The sequence below is a fragment of the Dipodomys merriami genome, unplaced genomic scaffold (genome assembly GCF_024711535.1).
Source record: "Dipodomys merriami isolate MVZ:Mamm:240054 unplaced genomic scaffold, mDipMer1.0.p SCAF_1, whole genome shotgun sequence".
NCBI classification, from domain to species: Eukaryota; Metazoa; Chordata; class Mammalia; order Rodentia; family Heteromyidae; genus Dipodomys; species Dipodomys merriami.
In genome coordinates this window covers 47044262-47061171 of record NW_027202270.1, presented here as the reverse complement: position 1 = coordinate 47061171, position 16910 = coordinate 47044262, and the positions used below count along the sequence as shown (strand labels likewise).

At 40.1% G+C, this 16910-nt stretch overlaps 1 protein-coding gene across 3 annotated transcripts in view; it reads right to left on the bottom strand.

The window, feature by feature from the left end:
- The window catches only part of Stk39 (serine/threonine kinase 39), a 274272-nt gene that overhangs the window by 196196 nt on the left and 61166 nt on the right, over positions 1-16910 (bottom strand). For all 3 annotated transcript variants that reach the window (XM_070021570.1, XM_070021579.1, XM_070021587.1), the window contains exons 3-5: positions 12462-12570; positions 3589-3730; positions 1698-1753 (exon numbers count right to left, since the gene is read on the bottom strand). In XM_070021570.1, the coding sequence (XP_069877671.1) occupies positions 1698-1753; positions 3589-3730; positions 12462-12570 (307 nt within the window). The remainder of the gene's footprint in view (positions 1-1697; positions 1754-3588; positions 3731-12461; positions 12571-16910) is intronic.

Genomic DNA, 16910 nt, shown 5'->3' with positions numbered 1-16910 from the left:
GAGGAGAGGAGAGGGAGAGGAGAGGAGAGGAGAGGAGAGGAGAGGAGAGGAGAGGGGGAGAGAAAGGAGAGGGGAGGGAAAGGAGAGGGGAGGGAAGGGAAGGAAGGAAGGAAGGGAGGGAGGGAGGAAGGGAGGGAGGGAGGGAGGGATGGGGAGGAAGGGAAGGGAAGGAAAGGAAAGGAAAAGGAGAAAGGGGAAAGGAGAAAGGGGAAAGGAAAAGGGAAAAGGGAAAAGGGAAAGGAAAAGGGAAAAGGAAAAGGAAAAGGGAAAAGGAAAGGAAAGGAAAGGAAAGGAAAGGAAAGGAAAGGAAAGGAAAGGAAAGGAAAGGAAAGGAAAGGAAAGGAAAGGAAAGGAAAGGAAAGGAAAGGAAAGGAAAGGAAAGGAAAGGAAAGGAAAGGAAAGGAAAGGAAAGGAAAGGAAAGGAAAGGAAAGGAAAGGAAAGGAAAGGAAAGGAAAGGAAAGGAAAGGAAAGGAAAGGAAAGGAAAGGAAAGGAAAGGAAAGGAAAGGAAAGGAAAGGAAAGGAAAGGAAAGGAAAGGAAAGGAAAGGAAAGGAAAGGAAAGGAAAGGAAAGGAAAGGAAAGGAAGGAAAGGAAAGGAAAGGAAAGGAAAGGAAAGGAAAGGAAAGGAAAGGAAAGGAAAGGAAAGGAAAGGAAAGGAAAGGAAAGGAAAGGAAAGGAAAGGAAAGGAAAGGAAAGGAAAGGAAAGGAAAGGAAAGGAAAGGAAAGGAAAGGAAAGGAAAGGAAAGCCCAAAGGAAAGCCCAAAGGAAAGCCCAAAGGAAAGCCCAAAGGAAAGCCCAAAGGAAAGCCCAAAGGAAAGCCCAAAGGAAAGCCCAAATCTATGCTAGAAAATAGAACCTTTCTACCTTAACTCAAAAAAATAATATGGAAAACCTTTACATTCATAATGACAGAGCCACGATCACTGATTTTCACTGAGGGTGGTGCTAGCAAAAGCTGCTAATAAAAGCTAACACCAGGAAGTCAGAAGGCTGAACACCCAGCAGTGGCAGGCACAGTCAGTATGCCAAAGAACTGTCCAGACAAACATTCCAACAGCATCCACAAACACAGAAAGTTTTAGGTGAAAGGATGGATGAGTTTATATGGACACAGTTGCACTTCATCCCAGCCGTCAGGATACTCTGATAACTTGAAGGAACAGAATGAGAAGCCTGGAGCATAGAGCATGAAAAGTCACTCAACATCATTTTCTACAGCCCCAGCTGCCCACCAGCCAATCACAAACTGCCATATCAGATACAGTTAAGTACAAAAGAAGCCTTAGAGAGTTATACCTCCTCAGCCACCTCTTCAGAAGTAAGAGGCTTTTAAATTAATGTGCACAAACTTTTATTTTCAAGTTCATCAACTACTGTTTTGCAGCTAGATAAATATTATCAATCTGCAATATTCAAGACTAAAAGCCTTCTCAGATAGAAATAATGAAATTGAAAGTAAGATCATTCTTCATCAAAATTTCTGTACTCAAACAGCATTATTTACTTGAAGATCCAAGAAACACTTATCAAAACAGCAGGACAATATGCCATACTTCAGACCCAAACATGTTATAAATACTTATCATGTCGAAAAGAGAAGCATTTTTTAAGATATCACATGATTTTATTCAATTTAAACATTTTCTTGAAACTGCTACAATTCTATAAACAAACATTTTTATCTTTATCAGCTTTACCTGCTATTTGTACCGAACCATCTTCACCCAGAAGAATATTACCAGCCTTCAAATCCCTATTAGAATGAAAAAAGGGGGAATGAATTGGAAAGAACAGACAAAATAGTACTCACTGAGAAAGACTTTAAAACACAGAATACAAGGCCTGTTTGACATAATTATTATTTTATGAATATTTAAATTACATTATAGATTTTAAATGTTACAAAGATACACTGTCATTTTATACTTTGCTCCTGGGGCACAATTACAATTTCAATAAAAGATACTTTATGTGAAATCATTATCTATATTTAATTAAATCATTACTTAGTAGACTATTTTATGTTTCAGAGTTAGAAACAGTCCTAATTTCATAATATTACCATATCATAAAGAATTAAAGCTTCATGTAAGTAAAGCCATTCTACTTTCACTTAAATTTGTCTGTAGTGCTTTTCCAAACCATAGAGGTTTTAAAAATTAGTTTTATCATCAGGTGCCAGTATCTCATGCCTGTAATCGTAGCTATTCTGGAAGATGAGATCTAACTATCAAGGTTTGAAGCCAGCCCAGGTAGGAAAGTCTGTAAGACTCTTGTCTTCAGTTAACCACTACCAAAAGCCAGAAATGGGGCTCAAGTGGTAGAACACCGTGCCTGAGGGAAAAAGCTCAGAGAAAGCACCCAAGACCTGAGTTCAAGCTACAGCCATGGGGAAAAAAATGATTTGATCAATCTCTCCCTTGAAGAGATATCAGTGATTGATTATAAAGTTCCATATAGTATTTCTTTACTACATAGAAACTATGCAGAGCAATTTCAACACTGAAAGAAAAATAATTTCTAAATTTGATTTCTAAAGTAATAGTCTTTTTCTAAGTATTGAACAGTATAGTGAAAGTAATTAAATACATACCTCATAGTTCAGATTAAAATAAGTACATTATTAGTATTACTGGTAAATAGTTATCTATTTGTTAAAATTCCAACTATGCATCATGCACTCATATTCTATGTTATTCAAAGAACTAATATTCTATGTTACAAAAAAAGGAGGAAATCAGTGTTTCTTCATTCTCTCACCATTAGGTCAAAAATAATTAACATTTATAAAGCCTTGCCTGTATTAGAAAATTAAAGCTAGTATCCAGTTCAACTGAGTACATTTAAAGTAATAATGTTAACTAATTTTTAATGAGCCTACTTAACACTGTTTATAATCAGCTTTTTTTTTAGTGAAAGCAGAGAAACCAATCCCAAGTATACCAATATAATTCATCCAAATTTAGCCTTTTATCCTTAAATTTTGGTTTGGTTTGGTTTTTCTTAGTACTGGGGATCAAATTCAGAGTCTCCCACATCCTAAGCACAGGATCAACCACTGAGCTATATCTTCAGCCCTGATACTTTCTTCTCAGCTACATAGCCTAAATTACAAGCAATGTCAAACTTATTCTCATGTGCTTCCTTGAAGTTCCTTACAATTTAGATCTAGGGCCTGACTCCAATGGCTCATAGGGAGCCTAGATCCTCATGCAATCCTAGCTAATGGGGAGGCTGAGATTTGAGAATCACAGTTCAAAGCCCGCCTGGGCAGGAACATCTATGAGACTCTTATCTCCAATGAATTACCACAAAGCCAGAAGTGGAGCTGTGGTTCAAGTGGTAGAGCACTAGCTTTGAGCAAAAAAGCTCAGAGAGTGCCCAGGGCCTCAAAATCCCAAGCCCCAAACTGACAAAAAAAAAATCCCTAGATTTAGGAGTTGAAGGAATGGATCAGGTGGTAGAGCTCCAGGCAAAGAGCAAAAGCATCTAATACTGAGTTTGAGCCCTTATCTCAGGAAAAAAAAAATAACAACATAAAAAACTAGAACTAAGTATATGAAGAGTTGAATTCTGCACACACTATACCTGTGGATCTGACCATTTCTGTGTAGATAGTCTAAGCCTTCCAAAACCTCTTTAAGAATTGTTGCTATTATTGCCTCTTCCAGAACTCCATTCTTGTGCTCTCCTCGGTTGACAATGTATTTGATGATATCCAACATTGAGCCTGAGTGGCAAACAGAAGAATTGAGAAAGTGAATTTATAAGCATCCCCATTTCAGCTTATGACATTCTCTACTATTATAACATTAGTACAAACATCAAAACAGAACTTTTGCTTACTTACTGTGAATATTCCCAAGACATACAAACAATTGAATGCAGCCCATGACTGACTAAACTAAATCTATCACTGCAAAAACACTAACAGTGTGAACTTAAACAGAAGACTTTGAGGAACCAAGGACTTGGGAATGTAGCTCAGGTAAAGTATGTACTTAATATGTGCAAGGCTATGATGGCTAATCATGGTTTTCAACTTGATTGATTGAGAGATAACTAAGAGATTAACAAAGTACACTTGTGAGTATATCTATGAAGGTGTTTCCGGAGACAACTTACAGTAACTGAGGGGAAAAATACACTCAGGGCAATGCCATCCAAGAGACTAGCAGCCCAGGTGGACTGTGAATGGACAGAAAAAGCTAGCTAGCTTGTGCAATGTCTACTCTTCTAGAACGTGTGTATCCACTGAGGTTACCATTGTCCAAGGACACTAACCTCAGCTTTTTCTGCTTGTCAATGTAGACTTACACCAGTAAAACTCTCTCCAGAGAGATTCCAGGCCTTCAGCCCTGACACTTGGGCTGCATCATTGGTCCCCTTTAGCAGTGACCGAGTTCTGCAGCTCTCTCATTGCAAACAGCTATTTGTTGAACCATATAGCCTCCAATCATACACACCTACTTAGTAAATACCCTTCTATAATTATATGTGCATATAATAAAATATACATAGTTCCTATCAGTTGTGTTTCTCAAGAGAACCCTGACTAATACAACAACCCTAGGTGGGTTTGCTATCACCACATTTTGGAAAAAAAAATTGTTCAGTACTACTTATTACACATAAAATTATAAACAAACTTTAAGATGGCTAACAAAGAAAAAAGTAGGAGGACAGGAGTAAGACAGCAGTAAACTGCTGCAAGAACAATTAATAGTTCTTCTTTAACATCTAAAACGAAAGTGGGAGGCAGAGAGAGTATGTGGTCTCTAGACCTCTGCTTATAACCAAAGAAATCCCTTTCTATGATTCTAGGCAATCTTTGTTTTCATCTACCTGATGATTCACGTGCTTGACTTTCATAATAAATAAATAAGTAAATAACTATCTAGCACTTTGTTACTGTGTACATTGGTATCCTTGGCATTGTGACTTCATGTTTCAACACATATTAATATTCCATACCTTGGAGTCATTTTAAAAGTACTAATTATCCAGAGGTTCAACATTTCTGAAGAGTTAACAAATGGCCTGCCTCAGGACTTGAATTTGGCTGTAGGTGCTCCATTATTAGCTAAGATGAGTGAGTTTCACCATCAGATACTACTGTACCAGATTAGCTACCAGCCTCATTAGGAGATTCAATGTGATAGATGTTATAGAAAAAATAGATGCATATTTTCCTCCTTAGAGAGATAAATAATCTGCTCATACATTTAACCTTGAATGTTATTTGGAAAATTTCAGAGGAAAAAAGGGCATTTCTGGCCTGCTGAAAGAAAAACAAACAAAAGTCCCTATCACCCAATGTTCCCATTACCTGTGGAAACCTGTTGAAAATCTATTCTTCTTACCTATAGCCCTAGGGGGCTGGATTGAATGCCTAAATTCAATAATGAATTTTCTATAAGAAAAGACAACAGACATTTTCAAGTCTATAAAAGTGAAAGGTTAATTGGGATTAAAATCACCAACTTAGAGTATTTGAAACTAATCAGGATCCAGTCATCAGAACTCTTGTTTTCTCTGAGCTGGTGAAACTTCTTGGCAAGAGAAAGAAATAAACAGGACTCAAACAGGAAAGGAAGAAGTCAAAATATCGCTGTTAGCAAATGATATGATCCTGTACTTAAAAGACCCTAAACAGAAAACACTTCACTGTGAGAAATGCCTTCAGCAAAGTTACAGAATGCAAAATCAACATACAAATCAATAGCTTTTTTGTATACCAACAAGGAACTTGCTGGGGAGAAAAAGTCAGGAAAACAATCTCATTTACAGTAGACTCAAAGAGCAAAATAAAGGCCGAGTGTTGGTGGCTTACGCCTATAATCCTAGCTACTCAGGAGGCTGAGATCTGAGGATCGCAGTTCAAAGTCAGCCCAGGCAGAAAAAGTCTGTGAGACTCTTATCTCCAATTAACCACCAGAAAACCAGAAGTGGCGCTGTGACTCAAGTGGTAGTGTGTTAACCTTGAGCTTAAGAGCTGAGGAACAGCACCTAGGCCCAGAGTTCAAGCCCCATGACCGAAAAAAAAAAAAAAACAAAATAAAGTATCCATACATATGCTTAGCCAAATGTTAAAGATTTTTATAATGAAAAGTATAAAGTATTAAAGAAAGGAATTGTGGAAGGCACGAGAAAATAGAAAAGATCAGCCAAACAATGGATTGGCAGAATTGATAATGCTAAAATGAGTACACTTCCATAGGCAACATAAATATTCAGTGCAACTACCATCAAAATTTCAATGCTATTCTTTATTAAAATAAGGGGGGAATTCTAAAGTTTACATGTAAACACAAAAAGATGAGCCAAAGCAATCCTAAACAATAACAAGCAATACTAGCAGTCTTATCATACATACCTGACTTCAAACTACACCACAGAAGTATAATAAGAAAACACAGCAAAGAAAAAAGACATATTGGTCAAGGGAAGAGACCAGTAGATCTAAAATAATACAGTACATACTGTACTGTCTGATTCTTCACAAAGATCCAAAAACCATACATACAAAAAAAAGATACCCCCCGTCCGCCCCTTCACCCCCCCCCCCCCGCCTTTGCTGGGTACCAGTGGCTCACGCCTGTAATCCTAGCTACTCAGGAGGCTGAGATCTGAGGATCGTGGTTCAAAGCCAGCCCAGGCAGGAAAGTCCGTGAGACTCTGATCTCCAATAAACCAGTAGAAAACCGGAAGTGGCACTGTGACTCAAGCGGTAGAGCACTCCCCTTGAGCTGAAGAGCACAGGGAGAGCACCCAAGCCCAGAGTTCAAGCCCCATGACTGACCAAAAAAAAAAGAAAGAAAGAAAGTAAAAAGACCCCCTTCTTTAATAAATGGTGCTGAGAAAACTGAGTATCTACATGTAGGAGACTGAAACTATATTCCTATCGTTCATCTTGTAGAAAAGTCAACTCAAATTGTGTCAAAGAGCTGGGCTCTGGTAGCTCACTCCTGTAATCCTAGCTACTCAGGAAGCTGAGATCTGAGCATCAGTGTTTGAAACCAGCCTGGGCAGGAAATTCTGTAAGACTCTTGCCACCAATAAACCTGACATGCATTTACCCAAATCATCACAAGGCCATACTAAAGCTAAGAGCACAACTATGTTTATCACAGCAATATTCACCATAGCTAAGATATGGAACCAACCCAGATGCCCCTTAGTAAATGGATGGATCAAGAAAATGTTTATATATTATATATATACATATATATAATGAAATTCTATGCTTCCATTAGAAAGAATGACATTGCCCCATTTGTTAGGAAATGGAAAGACTTGGAAAAATTATATTAAGTGAAGTACAGCAGGCCCAAAGAAACATAGGTCCCATGATTTTTTTTTATTTGGTATAACTAGTATACGTCTAGGACAAGCAGAAAGATACATATGACCATATAAGAAAATGCTAAGTGACATGAATCCCAAGTTAAGGACACAAGAGGTTTTATCTTTCTTGCTGTTGTTTTTAATGTATTTATAATGTACTATGTAATTTTTTTTGTTTCTTTTGTATGTTCTTCCCCCATGGTATAACCCCTGATTTCACTGTATTTGATTCTGGTGTCCTTCATCTTGTATATACATTTCTCTAATTTGGGTAGGGGAAGGGAAAAAACAAAATGCTTAAATAAGGATACAGGTTGACCCCTTGTAACAATGAGATGTACAAGACACTATGTTGAAAACAAACTTTACAACTTCATGGGGGGGAGGGAGGAATTGGGGAGGGCAGGGAGGGAAGATATGGTAGGGGATAAACAAAGGAGGAATTAACAATGCTTGATAGGAAATGTATATTATCTCACTCATGTAACTGTACCCCCTCTTTACAGCATCTTTACAATAAAAAATATATAGTAAGGGAGCTTGGAAGGTGGTTCACTGGTAGAGCACTTGCCTTGCATGCATAAGGCCCTGGTTAATTCCTCAGCACCACATAATCAGAAAAAGCTAGAAGTGGTGCTGTAGCTCAAGTGGTAGAAGAGCTGAGGGATGGCACCCTGGCCAGGCGTTCAGGCCCCATGACCAAAAAAATAATATATGTAATAAAAAAAAAGTAACCAAAAAAAAGGTGAAGTGGCACTGTGGCTGAAGAAGAAGAGGAGAAGGAGGGGGAGGGAACGAAGAGGAAGAGGAAGAAGGGGAAGAAGAAGGGGACGTGGGAGGAGGAAGAGGAAGAAGAGGAGGAAGAAGAGTAAAAGACTTTAAGGAGGGCCTGGAATTCTGAAACTACTAGAGGAAGGCAGAGAGAAAACAGACACAGGCAAGAACTATCCCAATAAGAATACAATATCACTAGGCACAGTGGTTCACAACTCTCACCTCTCAGAAGGTTGAAATCTGAGGATCAAGGTTCAAGCCAGCAAAGGCAGGAAAATCTTGACATTCTTATCTCTAATTAGCACCACCAAAAAACTCAAAGTAGCACTGTGGCCCCAGTAGTAAAGCATTAGCCTTGATCAAAAAAGTTCAAGATAAGGCTCAGAGCCTACATCAAAAGGAACAAGAACAAGAACAAAAAACAGGGAAGGAAGGAAGGAAGGAACGGAGGGAGGGAGGGAGGGAGGGAGGAAGGAAGGAAGGAAGGAAGGAAGGAAGGAAGGAAGGAAGGAAGGAAGGAAGGAAGGAAGGGAAGGAGGGAGGGAGGGAGGGAGGGAGGGAGGGAAGGGAGGGAAAGAAGGAGGAGAAAAAGAAAGAAGGAAAGAGAAAGTGAGATAAAAAGAAAGAGAAAAAGAAAAAAGGAAAGAGAAATAATGAGAAGGAAGAGAGGAAGAAAGAAAGAAGACTACAATAGCTTAGGAAATAAAAGCAAGAATTGACAAAAAAAAATATGATTGTGTCCAGTTAAAAAGTTCATGCAGGTCACTGGAAACAACAGAGTAAAAAGACAGCCTAGAGAATGTGAGAAAAACCTAGAATTTATAAGAAACTTAAAAGATAGTGAAAAGAAAAAAAGAGAAGCAATTGAGCCAATCAATAAATAAGAAATGGAACTGAACACTTTTTAAATAAATAATAAATACAGCCAATAAATACATGAGAGAAAAAATGTTCAACAATCTGTAGCTATCAGGGAAGCAAAAATAAAAACTCCCTGGAGTTTCCATCTAACCTCCGTCAGAATTGGCATCATCAAGGAAACAAGGAAATATTGGGAGGATGGGGAAGATGGGGAAGGAGCTCTTATTCACTACTGTTAAGAATGTAAATGACTGCAGCCACTACAGAAATCAGTATGAGAGTTGCTCAAAAAAACTTAAAAAATTGAACTTCTGTATGATACAGTTGCACTGCTTCTGAGTATAAACATAAACGAATCGGTCAATTTACTATAGAAATGTCTGTATCCTTAAGTTTCTCACAGCATTATTCTATATCCAAACTATGGATTCAACCAAGATGGGAAAAGGTGGTATACTTATACCGTAAGAGTTTTACTCAGCCATTAAGAACGAGATTATGTTGTGTGAAGAGTAAGAAAGAACAATAGAGAGAGCAAAAGAGAGAGCAATAGAGCAATGGAATTATATTTAACACATGGAAGGAAATGTCAATGATGAAATCCTTTTATATTGTACCATTTAATTTATGGAAAGCACAGTCCTCCATAGAAAGAAGGAATCACCCCAGCTCTCAATATTTTGGTCCAGACTTTATAGCCTTTCTTTTCCTCTTTTATCTTTCATGTTGAATCAAAAACTAAAGCAGACACTCAAGGAAACAAAGATTACTAGGACTGAGGAGGACTGGGAAGGAAACAGCTAAGTTCTCCATGTTCCCTATGGGTAAACCCATTACAATATGTTCTTCATCTCATTTCTGAGCCTCTGGCTTAATCCAAGAGATTCTTTAAAAAGAAGAAACTTGAAATGTGTACTACAAGCTTTGGCTTTCTTTGGGCTTTACAGAATGATCACTTCTAGTCCTAAACTATCCCTCATCCCTCAGGACTACACACAGAGGATGTAACCCACAGAGAGCTAAGGAAGTCACTTAGACATTTTAAGTGAGTTGGAGTATAGCACAACTTTAAAGATGACAGTCCTTCAGTCTCAAAATCCAGCAGCAGCAGTAGCAGCAGCAATTACGATGTGTGTGACCTTGGTCAGGTTGCTCCCTTGAATTTAGGGATGTAGTCAAGGTCAAATGAGATAAGTAAGTGAATTTTCTTGAAAAGGATCTCACCATAGCATAACTGTTAATAATAAAGTTAATGGTTTGTCTCAGTCCCTCTCTCACTGATGTTGAGTACATGGACAAGAAAGAGCCATTTCAATTAAACTGACAATAACTTACATGATGTCAGAAATTTCAGAGGTGTGGGGAGGAGTTGGGAAGGTGGGAAGGGAAGGGATGATAGGGGAAAAACAAAGGAGGTGACAATGCTCAATAGGAAATGTACTCATTACCTTACTCATGTAACTATAATCCCTCTGTACAGTCATTTTTACAATAAAAAGCATATGTACACACACACACACACACACATATGAAGAAGGAAAAAAGGAAGAAAGGGAGGGAGGGAGGGAAGAGAGGGAGGGAGAGAAATGGTAATGATGTCCCTTCTGATCACCACATAATTAAACACTCAACACACATTTCTCTCCAAGTCAACTGAGCACCCACTGAACACCAGGTTCAGAGAGTCCAAGTATACTATAATTCTTTCTTCAAACAAAAGAACAGTCCACATGCTTGAGCCTGTAGTCTCATGTCTGAAAGCATAGTCACTAACCATGTGAGGTGATTTAAATATGAGTGAAGTAAAACTAAACAGAAACTCAGTTCCTCAGTCATACTAGCTACACATCTTCCTTCTCAGAAAGTTTTAATATTAGAGCAACACTAAAATGATCTTGTATATTACAATGCACTAAGTACTGAACAATGTTTTAAAAGAGTTCAAAGCAACCCCCTTTTGCAGATAATATATGCATATTTTTAATGATCTGACTTCCAATGGCTCATTTAGCTATTCAGAGGCCGAGATATGAACATGAAGGTTTGAAGCCAGCACAGGCAGGAAAGTCCCTGAGACTCTTATCTCCAATTAATTACCAAAGAGCTGGAAGTGGAGCCATGGCTCAAGTGGTAAGAGTGCCAGCCTTTAATGAGAAAACTAAGAGACAGTACCTAGGCTTAGAGTTTAAGTCCTAGACTTCAAGTCTAGTACTAGCACAAAAAGAAGGGGAGAAAGAAGATGAAAGAAGATGAGGAAGGAGAACAAGAGAAAGAGGGGAAGAGGTGGAAGAGAAGGAGAAGGAAATGAGTTTTAAGAGGCAATACTGCACTGCACTAGGAATGTAGTCAGCACAAGAGAGTGCTTGTGTGGCACTTCTGAGGCCCTGGATTCATGCTCAGCACTGAGAAAAAAAGAAGACAAAAGAAAGAAGGAAAAAGGAAGAAGGTAGAATGAGATGAAGAAGAAGAAGAAGAAGAAGAAGAAGAAGAGGAGGAGGAGGAGGAGGAGGAGGAGGAGGAGGAGGAGGAGGAGGAGGAGGAGGAGGAGAAGGAGGAGGAGGAGGAGGAGGAGGAGGAGGAGGAGGAGGAGGAAGAGGAGGAGGAGGAGGGGGAGGAGGAGGGGGAGGAGAAGAGGAGGGGGGAGGAGGAGGGGGAGGAGGAAGAAGGGAAGGAGGAGAAGGAGAAGGAGAAGAAGGAGAAGGAGGAGGAGGAAGAGCTGGGTGCTAATGGCTCACACCTGTAATCCAATTAATGACCAAAAAGCTAGAAGTGGAGCTGTGGCTGACCACAAAAAAAAATTTAAAAATAAAATTTAAAAAGCTCACACACAGCACCTGGGCTCTGCATTCAAACCCTAGAACTGAATGCGCACACACACACACACACACACACACACACACACACACACACACACACACACACACACACACACACACACACACACACACACACACACACACACACACACACACACACGGAGGAGGCGGAAGAAGAGGAGAAAAAAGGGAGGGAGGGAGGCAGGCAGGGAGGGAAGGAGGAAAGGGAAGGAGGGAAGAAGGAAGGGAGGAAGGGAGGGAGAGGTAAAACTGGCTAATGGTTTTGAAGAGAATAAGTAGTGACAGAAGAGGTGATCTTTCACGGCTTGAGTGCAGGTAAAGGAAGAAGAGACAATTAAGGCTGAAGAGATTCACCGGGAAAAGCCCAGAAGCATGGAACACACACCGTGGTGCCTGAGCCTCACCTAACCTACCTGGAGGTATTTAAAATGTAGATACAGGACATGGATATTCCAAGAAGTAGAAGCTAATTATGAAAGGCTTTGAAATCTTATACTAATGAACCTGGACTTCCTTCTTTAGATAACAAATCTTAGAAGCCCAGGAAAGAGAAGAGTCAAATCCAACATCTCATTTGGCACACACTTCCCCTAAAGAAGAGGACACAAGGAAAACCAGCAAGCAACCACAAAACCCACTTACCTCCACTTAGTAATTTCATGACCAGCCAAAGTTCATCTTTTACCACAAATGAGGTGTAATAGGTCACTACGTTGGGATGGCTGCACTGACTCATGGCTTGGATTTCTTTCTGCAAAAAGAGCAAAACATGACATAATACCATAATGCACAAAGGGAAAGAGGAAAACACAGGTGAACCACCACTGGGCACCTCCCAATGCTCCCATTGAAAAGCCTACCTGGGGCTGCCTCCCCCATCACTTCAAAGAAGTTATGTGAAGGCAGCTCTCACCCTTGTCAACTGGCATCAGAATGCCTCCACCTCAATGGAGACCAGCCACAGCACAGAGGAACTTCAGCTCAGGATGTCACGCTGATGTCCCCTGCCAGTAGACAGCTCTGCCATACAAGGACTAAGTGTCTCCTACAAATATGAAGGCCTCAGCACACAGGGAAAAGACTACTGGCAGCCCTGGGTGCTCTGAATTCTGATGATCCTCATTTGCTCCCTTCACCAAAAGGGCACAAAACCATCTGTGTCTCAGGACTGTGGAAGTAATGAGTGAAAGAAAAAACACTGGAAAATGGTAAACTATCATTTCTTAAACTATCTTTTTGGGTAACCATTCTCTCCAGAAAAGAGGGGTAAGACAAGTAAAGTTAAAGTAAGTTTCAGAAACTATATGGTCGCGCTAACAGTGTCAAGGGAAATATTAGCAATCCATGGCTCTGAGAAGTCCTGCAGTAAATAAACTGTCATAGTTTAGACCATTCTCATAGCAGAAAATAAGGCTGTGTGTATTACATTCGGAAAATGCTGCTAGAGGGAGGAAAACGTTGTAGCTTGTTTTGTTTTATGGTTCTGGGGTTTGAATTCTGGGCTTCACGTTTGCTAGGTCAATGTTTTACTTAGTGAGCCATGCCTCCAGCCCTTTTTGCACAGGTTATTTTTGAGATTGGGTCTCACTTTTGCCCAAGCCAGCCTTGACCACAGTTCTATTTATGTTTCCTGTTGCCGCTGGGATAAAAGGAATGCCCAACCATGTCCATTTTTTTCTGTTGAGATGGGACCTCACAAACTTTCTTGCCAGGACCAGCCTCAAAAAACCTCCAAATTTCAGTTTCCCACACAACTGCAAGGACAGAAGCGCACCATTATATCATATCCAGTATTAGCTGAGATAGGGTCTGGCAAACTTTTTGCCTGAACTGGCATCAAGCCAGAATCCTCTTGATCTCCGCCTCCCAACTAGCTAGAAACACAGGTGGGAGCCTCCAGCCAAAAAACCAAATATTTACATCACCACATAACATAACCAAGCTTTGAAACAAAATGAATGAAAACCTTCAAGAAAGCACACTTGGCTGCAAAGCTCAAGGCCATACTGGATTCGGTTTGCCATGTCAAGGCACGGTGACAGCCAGGAGGATGCCATCTAACGCTAACCCTCAATATTTTACTTATTTATTGATTGATTGATTGGTTGGTTGTGGGGCCTGAACTCTGGTCCTGGGCACTGTCCCTCAGCGCTTCAGCTCAAGGCTAGCGTTCTACCACTTGAGCCACAGCACCACTTCCAGTTTTCTGGTGGTTTCTGGGACTTTCCTGCCCGAGCTGACTCCTGAGTAGCTAGGATTAACACATATGAGCCACCAGTGCCTGGCTCAATTAACCCTCAATTTTAAAGGTATCAACCGGACCAGCTCAAGGCCTTCTAAGGTGCTGTCCAAAACCCACAGGAGCATCCTGAGTCACCACAGGAATCTCATGCCCACTGTTATACATTCATGATGAAAGAAAATAATTTTGGTGTGTTAGGTAAATATTTTCAAATATAATGAACTTCTCACCAACTTCTAGTTCACTCAATAACCTGACCAGCACATTTCAACTGGGGCTATCTTTGCACATCGAAGTGCAGATTACCAGGACAAAGGTCTGAGTCAGATAATCTGGCCAACTTACACATATGTATATATATATATATATATATATATATATATATATATATATATATATATATATATATATATACATATTTATATATGTATATATATTTATATATATATACATATAGATATTCATATAGATGCTTAATTAAAAGTGTTTCTTGCTAATGGCAAATGTCTAAGAAACTCACCAATTTCTTTATTTTTCTAACTTAAATATGTTTTTCCACTGCTCCGCTTACCCATTTAAGTAATTACAGTTTTCCACGTCTAACACTTTTCAGTTCTCAATTTGCCACCATTTGAACAAGATCTGAAACCCAAGATCCAGTTTCCATGTGTTTCCGGTGTCAGGTTCTTATATCATGAGAAGCTTCTAGGGTGAAACAAAATCCTGCAGGCCATTCGTGCTTATTATACTCACCAACACAGCCCTGCTGTGGGGATGGCCCAGTCAGAGCACCTGATGCATGAGACAGAGGCCCCCTTTCATTAAACAAAATGGGGCATACCTTGGCACTACGTAAGCAGTGCAAGTGAACATCTTCCAAGCTTCCTATTTCCAAACATTCCAATCAGTAACCAAAATGTACAACAAATAACCAATCCTCAAGCAAAAGGATAGTTTTTTCCAATGATGCCAGATTGGGTACAGTCTGAGTGAACACTTTCTTTTTTAAGCCTTCTGCATTTAGATAGCTATGATATCTCTTCCTCCCTACCCAAAACATCACATTTCTCTGATGCTATAGTGAGCAAATTGTATGTGTGTGTGTCTGTGTATGTTTGTATACACAATTACTTTATATAATCTATGGGTATAGCTAACAAATCTAAAAAAGTGAGGAGGGTCACCACAGATAAAGCTCCCTCTGTCTGCAGAATGCAGACAGAGGAAGGAAAGGTGGGAACCTGGGATGGAATCCGTGTAAATCTGCTAGCTTACAATCTCACATTTTCTTCCACGCAGCCTCCTGGGCTTGTGCCACTTGGCTACGGAGTCCATATCCCATACCCTTTCCCTATCCCTTTTAATCCTCAGCATTCCAGGGGGGCTTCTCATGCCTAAGGACATGATGAGACTTGCCTTCAATAAAGCACCTGTCACTCTGTCTAAAGTATGTCCAATGCTGCAACTGCACATAACAGAAGAAACGAGGTCCTCTACTGACCTACTAGAATCTTCACTAATCTATTAACCATTGTATAGTCACCTTCTAAAGAAGTAAAAACTTGAAAAGTATTTCTAGAATCCAGTATTCTTCCCATAAACTGACCCCCCTCTAGGGCTGGAGCAGAGCGCAATGTGGAACAGAGCTTCACAAACTGGAATGTGCCCACTGGCCCTGTGGAAAGCCTGGGACCTAAGAGTCTGCATGTCTGACAGGCCTGAGTGACACTAATGCTGTGAGACAAGGAACAAGACTTTGGGTGGCAATGAAGCACAGTGAGCTTTGGCGGAAGGAAGAGGTGTGCAGGGTTGCGGGAAGATGAGAGGAGGAAACAAAGCACTGTCAGGACGGTGACAAGGTTAAGGGCTGCGGAGGAGGACAAGTGTAAGGACACAGCCTTATCAAGTCCAATCTGAGAAGAGGAGCAGAAAGCTAGGTGTAATATAAAGAAGACTGCAGCATTCAAGTAGCTTGAGTTCCATTTAATAGGAAAGAAACAGAAAACAGGAGAATAAAGAAAATCACACAACTCTGAATCTGGCCCACATCTGTGAAAAGTGCCATTAAGAACTATCACACAGGATTCCCTTAGGAGTCCAGTGAAAGTCTCTGACATGGTACCAACTGCCAGACTAAGCCATAGCTCAGGCTCAATGGGCTCATACGGCTTCATCTGAGATGCATCCAAAGTAACATTTCACAGGAGCAGGAAACGAACATAAAATAGGGTGCCCAGTAAAGTGCCCAAACTATCTACTAAGCAGCAGCTGTTGCTACACATCCCTCTGCCTGGACCATGGGTGGGGAAGGTGGACCAAAGGATACTACATGCTGCTACTGGGGATAATGGGCAAGCTTTGCAAAGCACAGGATGGCACAGACCCACAGGTGGACACAGCAATTTGGAAAATTCCCAAATGTCTAAGATACAAAATTTAAAGATATAAAACATGCAAAGTAGCTGGGTGCAGTGGCTCAGGCCTATAATCCTAGCTACCTATCAATACTCCAACCTCATTCTTCAAGGAAATAGAAGAGGCAATCCAAAAACATATGGAACAATAAAAGACCCCCAAATAGCAAAAACGCTCCTTAACAGAAAGAACAGTGCTAGAGGAATATCAATACCAAACTTCAAACTCTACTATAAAACCAAGGTAATCAAAACAGCTTGGTACTGGCACAAGAACAGACCTCAGGACCAATGGAACAGAATTGAAAACCCAGAAATGAACCTATAGCCATCTAATCTTTGATAAGGGAGCTAAAAAATAGAATGGAAGAAAGACAGCCTCTTCAGTAAATGGTGCTGGAAAAACTGGTTAATCACTTGTAGAAAACTAAAGCT